This window comes from Vigna radiata, unplaced genomic scaffold (genome assembly GCF_000741045.1).
Source record: "Vigna radiata var. radiata cultivar VC1973A unplaced genomic scaffold, Vradiata_ver6 scaffold_222, whole genome shotgun sequence".
Taxonomy (NCBI): Eukaryota; Viridiplantae; Streptophyta; class Magnoliopsida; order Fabales; family Fabaceae; genus Vigna; species Vigna radiata.
In genome coordinates, this window is record NW_014543247.1 from 99,442 (window position 1) to 109,480 (window position 10,039).

Below are 10,039 nucleotides of genomic sequence, written 5' to 3' on the forward strand. Positions count from 1 at the left end.
AGTATTTGTATATTCAAAAAGTAGATAGATATTTAAAACAGAAAAAGGAAAAATAGAGAAATAAAAATAAAAATAACAAGATAAATAAATAAATATAAATAAAAATAAAAACAAAAATAAGATAAAAAGTAAAATAAGAAAACAAAATAGAAAGGTGTGAAGGTGCTTAAAGAGGATGTGCAAAACCTAATTTATTTGTAATGATAGATTGGGCCTAACCCCAAGTAAAAAAAAAAGATGGTAAAAATGAAAAATAGGGGTGTACAAACCTAATTCATTTCTAAAGGCAAATTGGGCCTAAGCCCAATAGGAAAGGGTGCGGCTTAGGAGAATACGGGATGCAGAAAGGATGTTTTTGTTGTTTTTTTGTTTTGGCCCAACGTTGACCTAGGCTCCCCTTACTCTCAAGCTTGGAAACCCTTAGGGTTTCTCTCAGATCCCTCCTCATTTCTCACTCACTCATTTCTCAGATTCCATCTCACTCCCTCGAACCAAAGCATGTCGCCACCACCCGACCGACCACAGCTCTCGTCCGGCTAGTTCGAGGCGTCTCCGGCGACTCCAAGCGTCACCGGAGCTGCTGCCGGCCACGGGGTCAGACCCCTTCCCCAGACTCATCGCCGCGCGCGAGAGGGAGACTCCCTCGCCTTCTGTGATTCGCCTTTGCTGCCGCTGCCGTCGACGGCTCCACCGCCATGACTGGCCGCCGCAGGTCGAATGTCAGGGCGCCATCAGAACCACCGGTTGTCGCGAGTTATGGCGTCATCTGGGAAATGTACCTTTCAATATCAACTCGGCTTCCTTTGCATCCACACACCTGAGGAGAACCATGTCATGGTTCCTCTTGTATAAAACATCCCCACTTAAGATAAAACTGCCAGCCAACCTTCTTAGTGCTCTTTTATCGTTTTCAGACGCATTCCCAGGGTATTCTCGGGTTTTAAGATAACGCTTGATATCAAAATACCAAGGTTTACCGTCTAACTCCTCCTCGATGAAATTGCAATATGCTGGCACTGCATGGCTTTTCATTTCGATTCTTGGTAATTCTGCATCTTGATCAACCTCAAACATGGACGACAAGCTAGCCAGTGCGTCTGCTAATTGATTATCTTCTCGTGGTATATGGTTAAATGTGATGGAATCGAAATACTCCATTAATCCCCTTATGTAAGCTTGGTAGGGAATTAATTTTGTATCCCTAGTTTCCCATTCTCCTTTCAATTGATGGATGACCAAAGCTGAATCTCCATACACATCCAGAATTTTTACCTTAGACTCAATTGTTGTTCGAATACTCATGGCACAGGCTTCATATTCAGTGATGTTATTCGTGAAGCTAAAACACAACCTTGCCGTCATTGGTATATACTGACACTCTGGGGAGATAAGCATTGCCCTTATTCCATGTCCCATCACATTCGAGGCTCCGTCGAATAACACTGTCCATGCTTTTTCGTTTCGGTCTTCTTTGTTCTCTTCAAATAAGAGCAGACTTTTCAAAAATATACTTGATAGGATCCATCTTGGATATCAACCATGTGGAATGACTCAACATGTATTGCCTTAAGCGATGAGCAGCCCATGCCAATGCGCAGCAAGTCCGCTCTAACGATGAATATCGTTGCTCACAGTCTGTGAATTTCTTGCTCATGTTATATATAGCGTGCTCTCTTTTACCATCTTCATCATGCTGACCCAATACACAACCCATTGACTTGTCCGATACAGTCAAATACAAAATGAGTGGTCTTCCTGGTTCTAGTGGATGTAATACAGGAGGGTCCTGTAACTATTGTTTGACTTTCTCAAAAGCAGCCCGACAATCCTCATTCCACACCACAACCTAATTCTTTCGTAACAACTTGAACAGTGGTTCACAAGTAGCGGTTAATTGGGAGATGAATCTAGCAATGTCATTCAATCTACCCAAAAACCCTCGAACTTCTTTTTCCGTTTTAGGCGCAAGCATTTCCATTATCGCTCGCACTTTGTCAGGATCCACCTCTGTCCCCTTCTGGCTGACAATAAAGCCCAACAATTTCCCGGATTTCACTCCAAATGTAGATTTGGCGGGATTCAGCCTGAGCTTATACTTTCTCAATCTCTCGAATAACTTTCTCAAGTTGAGGATGTGTTCTTCTTCTGATTCGGACTTCGCAATCATGTCGTCCACATACACTTCAATCTCCTTGTGCATCATATCATGAAAAAGTGCCACCATCGCCCTTTGATATGTTGCCCCAGCATTCTTGAGTCCAAAAGACATCACCTTATAACAAAATGTGCCCCACAATGTAATAAAAGTCGTCTTTTCCATATCTTCTGGTGCCATCTTGATCTGATTATACCCCGAGAAACCATCCATGAACGAAAACAGTGAATACTTGGCTGTATTATCAACTAGGGTGTCGATGTGTGGTAATGGGAAATTATCCTTTGGGCTTGTGCGATTCAAATCACGATAATCGACACACATCCGAACTTTACCATCTTTCTTAGGCACCGGTACAATGTTTGCTACCCATTGTGGGTATCTCGCCACAGCTAGAAACCCTGCATCGAATTGCTTCTTTACCTCCTCTTTGATCTTCAAGGACATTTCCGGTTTCATTCTTCTTAGCTTTTGCTTTACCGGTGGGCATTCCGGCTTGAGTGGGAGCTTGTGCTGCATAATATCTGTATCGAGGCCTGGCATGTCATTGTAAGACCAAGCAAACACGTCCCTGAACTCCCTCAATAAGACCCGCAATTTTTCTTTCACTTCTGCTTTCATGGTTGTACCAATCTTCACCTCCTTTACCTCATCCTCATCCCCTAAATTGAGTACTTCAACATCTTCCTGGTGAGGTTTTATCTCTTTAGACCCTTGTTCCACTAGTCTTAACAGTTCAGGAGGGGGTTCCGGGTCATCATCACAATCATCTTCCGTATTATTGACAGGGCGCCCAAAATCAGGAATATCCACATAATTATTTTCAAAACACTCGTTGTCATATCTGCATTATTTAAGTTTGCGAAAAAGAAATAAATAAACGAAAAAACGATGAAGAATGCAAAATGATGATAAAACACAAACAAACACACTTTGATTATCGCGCTGAGCATAACAAACTAAAAGCGTCAACCAGTAAGTCATGAATCCTAAAGCCCCGGGTAAAGCTATAGGATTAATTAAAAATTAGTACATCTCATTCAAATTAAGCATCATGGGCAAATCCAGCATCTTCCAGTTGTCGAGTCGTGCGTCCGGGGAGCAGGCCCACACGAAACTTGAGCCTTCCGATCCATCTTGTGTTAACCCAACCCGCGCTGCGAAAGCTCTCTTTGAGGTCACAGATACGAATCCTTCCAACCTTGGGCTCCCGTCTTTCCACCCGAGCCAGACTGCGCTCTCTCCTTTCTTTTATCAGCCTTCTCATGTCCTCTTTAGTGGGCTTGTATCCCAGTCCATACCTATTCTTGTTCTCGACGACCTCCAGAGGGAATGCTCGCCCTTGCCCATACCGGCCTAAACCTTTCCCATGCATATAACCTTCATTCAGCATCACCTTGGCCATCATGATAGAAGCACGCGACAGATGCGGGTTTACTAGGAATGGCTCCACATAGGTATTTCCCACGACCTCCAGAGATTGGAAAGCTGTCTCGAGAGCTTCCTCAGCTGCTTCAATATAACGGGTGGATGATGGTCCACTCACTAGGAGATCCTCCTCTCCTGCCACTATCACCATTTTATCTCCCATAACATACTTCAGCTTTTGGTGTAGTGTAGAAGGCACAACCCCCGCAGAATGGATCCATGGACGACCCAGCAAACAACTATAGGCCGGGAGGATGTCCATGACTTGGAATGTCACCTGAAAGACACACGGACCGACTTGGACCGACAATTCTACTTCTATCATCACTTCCCTTTTACTGCCATCAAAGGCTCTAACAATCATTGAGCTCGGCTTCATATGCATTCCATCACAGGGTAGCTTCTCTAATGTTGCTTTTGGCATGACATTCAGGGAGGAGTCATTGTCCACCAAGACACGTGCTATCACATGATCCAAGCATTTCACAGAGACATGAAGGGCTTTGTTATGACCTCTCCCTTCAACAGGTATCTCTTCATCAGTGAAGGTGAGGTAATTATTAGCAACGATGTTGCCAACAATGCCCTCGAACCTGTTTAGGGAAATACCTTGCTCCACATGAGCTTCATTGAGTATCTTCATCAACAACTTTCGATGGGAGGCAGAATGCATGAGTAATTCTAGCAAGGAAATCCGGGCAGGCATGCGGTTCAACTGTTCCACAACTTTGTACTCACTCTGTTGTATGAACTTTAGGAATTCACCAGCCTCTTCCTCAGATATTTCCTTCTTCTCCTCCTTGTCTGGGGTTTCTTCGACCTTCACGTTCTTCCCCTTCAAGAACTCCTTTGCTTTTGCATCCATTGTTGCTTCCCTATCATTGATTCTTTCTCTCGCCAATTCTGATGGTGTAAAGGTTCGACCACTTCTGGTCATTCCACCAATTCCTGATATGTTTTCCACAGTCGGATTTGCATCCTTTCCCTCATCTAATGCAGTTGCCCCGTACCTCCATGGGACGGCTTTCTCGTTCTTATAAGGGAATGGAGTGGGCACTCGGATGACAACAGACGGATTTCCTTCAGTTACCGGTGCAGGGGTGCTCCTAGTGAAATGGATCACCAAAGGTTCGGGCAGGGTCACATCAGATTCTCCACCAGTTTATGCAAACACTTCTTCCTCTCTGACCTTGCAGCACACTTGCATCAGATTTCTATCAAGTAAGTCTTGCAGAATATTCTCGAATTCCATACATTCCTCAATAGAGTGCCTGGCCTCCGGATGGAGTGCGCATGCTACACCCAGATCATAATCGCCCTTCACTAGGCCTTTCTTCAACAAAGCTTCAAAGATAAATCTCCTAGAACTTCAGATTTCGCCCACATCTCTTATCAGATCATGTTTTTTAACCTCGACGACATTCGTCGAGGAACTCCCATGCCAGGACAATGGGTTAGTATCGACGCTGGGCTGGTCTTCTTGAAACTTTAACCAACCCGAGTCTATCAGAGCCTGAACTTTGTATTTGAGAGCCATACATCCTTCGGTCGAGTGACCAACGCCTCCCGCATGATAACTACACCTGGCATTTGCATCATAACCCCTAGGGTATGGTGGCTGTACAGGCTTCATCGGGCAAATGGCGACCAAACCCTTTTTTACTAGGTTAGGTAACAATTCAGTGTAGGTCATAGGGATTGGGGTGAACCTAACAAATTGATTTCCCCTCGGGTTGTTGTTTTGACCCGCATTCAGATTTGGGCCCATGTTTGCAGCCGGTCTCGAAGCCTCGGTTAGGATACGCTGCGGTGGATAATACGCTTGTTGTTGTTGAGGCCTAGTTTGATGACCAAACGAGGCGTTAGCAGCATAAGGAGGTGGGCTTAAGTATGGTCGATAATTAGGATTGGGAGCTCGTCCTCTCCACATAAGCACTACCGACGATGCATGTACCTCCCCCTCTTTCTTCTTCCCCTGATTGAAGCTGGGCTTTTTGTAGTTTGTAGCTGCAGGCGGGCCATATGCTATCTTCCCGTTCTTCAATCCAATTTCTATTCTCTCGCCAATGATGATGGTGTCAGCCAAATTGACAGATACATTCCCAACCATATGCTCATAAAATGGCGGCTAGAGTGTGTTTACGAACATCGACACCATCTCTTTATCAAACAGCGGTGGCTCAACTTGCGCAGCCAACTCTCTCCATCGTTGGGCATACTCTTTGAAGGTTTCATTATCCTTCTTTGTCATATTCTGCAACTGCAGACGGTCCGGAGCAACATGAGTGTTGTATACATATTGTTTCACGAAGGCGTCAACTGGATCCGCCCAGCAACGAATTCGAGAGGGCTCCATGTGGGTATACCAGTTCAACGCTACCCCAGCCAAACTTTCCTGGAAAACGTGGATGAGTAGCGGCTCATCATGAGCATACGCAACCATCTTTCTGCAGTACATGGTCACATGGCTTTTAGGGCAAGTGTTACCCTTATACTTCTCAAATTCCGGTGCCTTGAACTTAGGCGGTATCTTCAAGCTTGGAACCAAACTCAATCTGGCAACATTTCCAAACCCATAGCTTTTGACCTCCTCGACAACTCTCAATCTCGCCTTTAGGCTCTCCAGCCTACCCGTAGCGCCCATGAGGCTACCAAATCCCCCAACCACTGTGGTATGCAGTGCAGCTCCGGCTGAGGGGTCCTCCTTAGTAACCACATGCGGTACAGGGGTCACTCGTATTCCTTTAGCTATGTTGGTCTCATTCATTCCCGTACCCGCCATAGGAGCTGACATTAAGACAGATCCCTGAGTGCCAATTGGCGGTAAATTAACAGTCGTGGGAAATGAAAATGTGGTGTGCTCTGCCTCCGAATATTCTCCTACAGGAGGAGTATAACCTGGGGGCAACCCATATAGTGGGAAAGGAACCGATTGGCTCGCAGCGTTGAACATTGGGGGATAAAGGTGTGCATTCCCCTCAACATGTGCAGATGAAGAATCTCCAGTAGTCTTCATGGATTCGAGCGCCGCCAAGATCTGGCCGACTTGGTCCTTCAGCTGGCCAACATCCGCCTTGAGGGATTCCTGTGACTCCTCCCAGCTTGCCATGGCTCTTGAGTTAGCTCGGGTCCGGTAGGGATGTCGTGGAAATCTGGTCGTCGTTTTTTTCTCACTTGTACTGTTTTATTATTTTAATTAATTAGATGAAAAATGAAACATGCTAAAGAAAACATGATGCATGCTAGTGATAGGGGGAAATCACAGAATCACAATGGCATAACTGATGGAAATTAGCACAAGCGGATGCTAAACAAACATCCCACCTCTTTCATTTAAAGGAAAACAAGTTCATTACATTTCTTAAAGGAAACAAATCATAAAGATCTCTAAATACATCAATTCCTAGCCCGAGTGATGAGGGATTTCATCTCGTCTATCAACCATTTACAGTGATTAATAAAAAGTTTTATTTCTACTGGTGGGCTATGAAAGTGGGTACTCGCTTCAGCTTCCAACATCATTCTGGGGATGTCTTCAATTGCCCCATTTGCCAAAACAGCCAACTGAGAGAAGCTTTCCTTCCAATGCTTTACAGTCGTTTCTTGCTCTGCGATGTGCTCTTTCATTCGCTTTATCGAGGCCTGATGCCTTTCTTCAAATTCCATTGACCTCCATCGCTCCTCCTGCTCCTCAATGTAGTCCTCCATCTGCTTTAACATGGCTCGATACTCCTCTTCAGCCTCTGCCAGCTTCCAGCGCTCCTGATTCAACTCCGCTTCAAATGATGTAGTCATTTCCTTCATTTGATGCCCCGCTTCTTGTACTTGGACTTGCGCTTCTCTTAGTCTTTTTAGGGCTTCCTTTTTATCCCTCTTGGCTTCTTCATAGAGCTGTTTCCACTGTCTGCCTTCTTCTAAAGCCACATTCTTCTCATTCACCCTCATGGATAGCTCTTTACTGGCGACCGCAAGATCCTGCTTCACTCGGAATGTATAATCCCTCTCAGCCTTCTGGCTTTTGACAATGTTTTCATAAGCCCTTGACTTTTCTTCATTATCATTCCTCATATCCACAAAATCATTGCGCGCCCTCTGTAATTCATTTTCCAACCTAGCATTCTTCACCCTCAATTTCTCCATCTCAGCCTTCAACTGTTTCACCTCTTCACTTTCTGGGGCTTGGGATGTTCCTTCACTCGCCGATTGATCATTAATGGGCTTGAAAGGCAACTTGACTTCTTTTACCCTCTCCAGAATCCAGGTGTGATAACTAACCCTGCTATCCATCACTCCACTCCTCAGGTCCTTCTCTGCTCGCACCACATTTTCCCAGGCACTTCTGACTCTCCTCAACATTTCAGTACAATGTCCATCCTCATAGTAGATGAAGAAGGCTGTGAGATAATATGGTGAAGGCGCCTCCTTCATAGGATATCCAAACTGTCTTTGGACCAAAACAGGGTTGTAGTTAATACAATACCTAGCACCTATGAGAGGTACGTTAGGAAAGTTGCCACAATGTTGGATAGATGGTTTCATCTCTAGCCAAGGAAGACGCCACTTTACTTTCCCTCCATTCAAACCAGCCAAGAATCGGGCCCATACATTGCCCCCTTGTTGTGTCGGATCTTCAGATGAAATCCTAATATCAACTGCCCCCTTAAACATGCGTGTAGTCATCCATGCATATAACGTCGGCAAACAACAAAGGATTTTCTTCCCTTTTCTCTCATGGCAAAAACTCATAGTCCCATACACATCTGCGAGGACTGCTGTTACAGGATTTTCTGATCTCGTCTTTTTTGCCACGAAGACATCAATAGCAGTGTAATCTACAAAGTCTTCCAGCTTGGGAAATAGGATGATGCCAAACACAGTGAGGGCTAACACATCCATGAAAGTCTCCCATTCTTCCCTATCGCCCAAATCGTGCAAATATTGTTCAAGGTATCCTTGTGTCAGCCCACACACTTGATTCTTTGTTACCATCCTGTCTTCTAATTCTTTTGGGTGCAATTTAATGATGGCAGCAATGGTAGGAATGGAGGCATGATGCTCCAAGTGCTGATATGGTGAGGTACCCTCCAGTGGCAAGCCCAGGATATGCTAAAATTCTTCTACAGTTGGCGCCAGCTGGAAGTCCTGGAAGGTGAAACATCTTAGTGGAGGATCATAATACTGAGCTAGAGCTGTAATGGCAGGCAGCTGCACTTCCATTTCCATTAGACTCAAAAGATTCCCATACTTGTTTTTGAAAGTCTCTCTCTTCATGGTTTTGAGTCCTTTACCCAAATTTATCAACCCTGTTAAGTTTCCACCATGAGTTCTCAAACGAGGTTTTATCCTTAAAACAGCAAAGTCAGTCTGTTGTGTAACACTACACCTCGCGCCAACTTCCATCTTGTATCTGATCAGGTGAACACCTGTGATTTCCCCTAAAACCAGCATGTTTCAAATGACGTATGAACATGATGCATGACAAAATAACATGATTTAACAAGAAAAAGAAAGAATGCACGCGTAGTATGAAGATGCAATGCCATTGTTATTTATTTTGTTTTTAAAAAAAAAACGAACAGCATGAGGGTTACAGAAATGCAAATTTCTCCCTTTATGTCCTAGATAAAGGTTCGACGCTTCAGATTCAAGGTCAAGTATATGCAATCTCACCAGGATAGTTCCCTAAGCCTAAGGATTAATGGTCACTAGAGCTATGGTCCCCTCCACAGCATTTCCACAACAGTCGAGTAATCAACTAGGTGTGAAAATACAAATGAAGAGAACAGACTCTAGTTGGGGTTCTCACGATAACCAAACAGGCAGTATGGCCCAAGTGGCACCGCTACACAACCCCTCTATTTCTAAGCTGCACTCAGACCCGGGTATAGGGCCTCACTCAATAGATGCATAATATGTGTGTGTGAAGGGAGAATGCAAATGTACACCTCAAACCCCCACCTGCAAAACAACCAGAAAATTTCCCAGGCAGATACAAACATGTTTTCTACCCTAGGGTTCATTATCAAGACAACTCACATGTAGTTATTCCAAATATCAAGCATAGAAAAAGAAAAGGGGAAGAAAAACACAAAAAAAACCACATCAAATTCGCGTATTTAATTAAATGGCCTGACTCTCATATGTCCCCAGCGGAGTCGCCTTCTGTCGCAACCGGAAAATCACGACGGAATGACGATCCAAAAAAAGAAAACAAGTCTGAAAAAGAGTTTGGAGTCGCCACCATAGTTTATTCTGGAAAACTATAGAAAAACCGTAAGATGATAAGGCAAGGTCTACAAAACCAAATTCTGGTTTCGGAAGTCGGTTACGTATGGGGAAGGTGTTAGCACCCCCACAACGCCTGCCCTAAGGCAGTACCTTTAACTAAATACACGAATTTGATGTGGTTTGCAAAATGTTTAATTTCCCCTAAAAATTAAAACTCTAAAGAAAACA

General features: G+C 44.3%; 1 protein-coding gene across 1 annotated transcript; it reads right to left on the reverse strand.

The window, feature by feature from the left end:
• Positions 1 to 762: 762 nt before the first annotated feature.
• Positions 763 to 5,693, reverse strand: LOC106753339. The gene is made up of 5 exons (XM_014635140.1): positions 5,081 to 5,693; positions 4,756 to 4,927; positions 3,274 to 4,689; positions 1,930 to 2,999; positions 763 to 1,478 (listed from the first exon to the last, which is right to left on the reverse strand). The coding sequence occupies exons 1-5, from the start codon at positions 5,691 to 5,693 to the stop codon at positions 763 to 765; spliced, it is 3,987 nt and encodes a 1,328-aa protein (XP_014490626.1).
• Positions 5,694 to 10,039: the final 4,346 nt, after the last annotated feature.

Bases quoted from the DNA above. Each gene is read 5' to 3' on its own strand.
- LOC106753339 (XM_014635140.1), bottom strand. From the start codon at position 5,693: ATGGTTGGGAATGTATCTGTCAATTTGGCTGACACCATCATCATTGGC. The intron at 4,928-5,080 runs GTTGGTTAAAGT...TTATCTTTGAAG, and splicing joins TCAGGCTCTGATAGACTCGG to CTTTGTTGAAGAAAGGCCTA. The intron at 4,690-4,755 runs GTTTGCATAAAC...CCATTTCACTAG, and splicing joins AAGGTCAGAGAGGAAGAAGT to GAGCACCCCTGCACCGGTAA.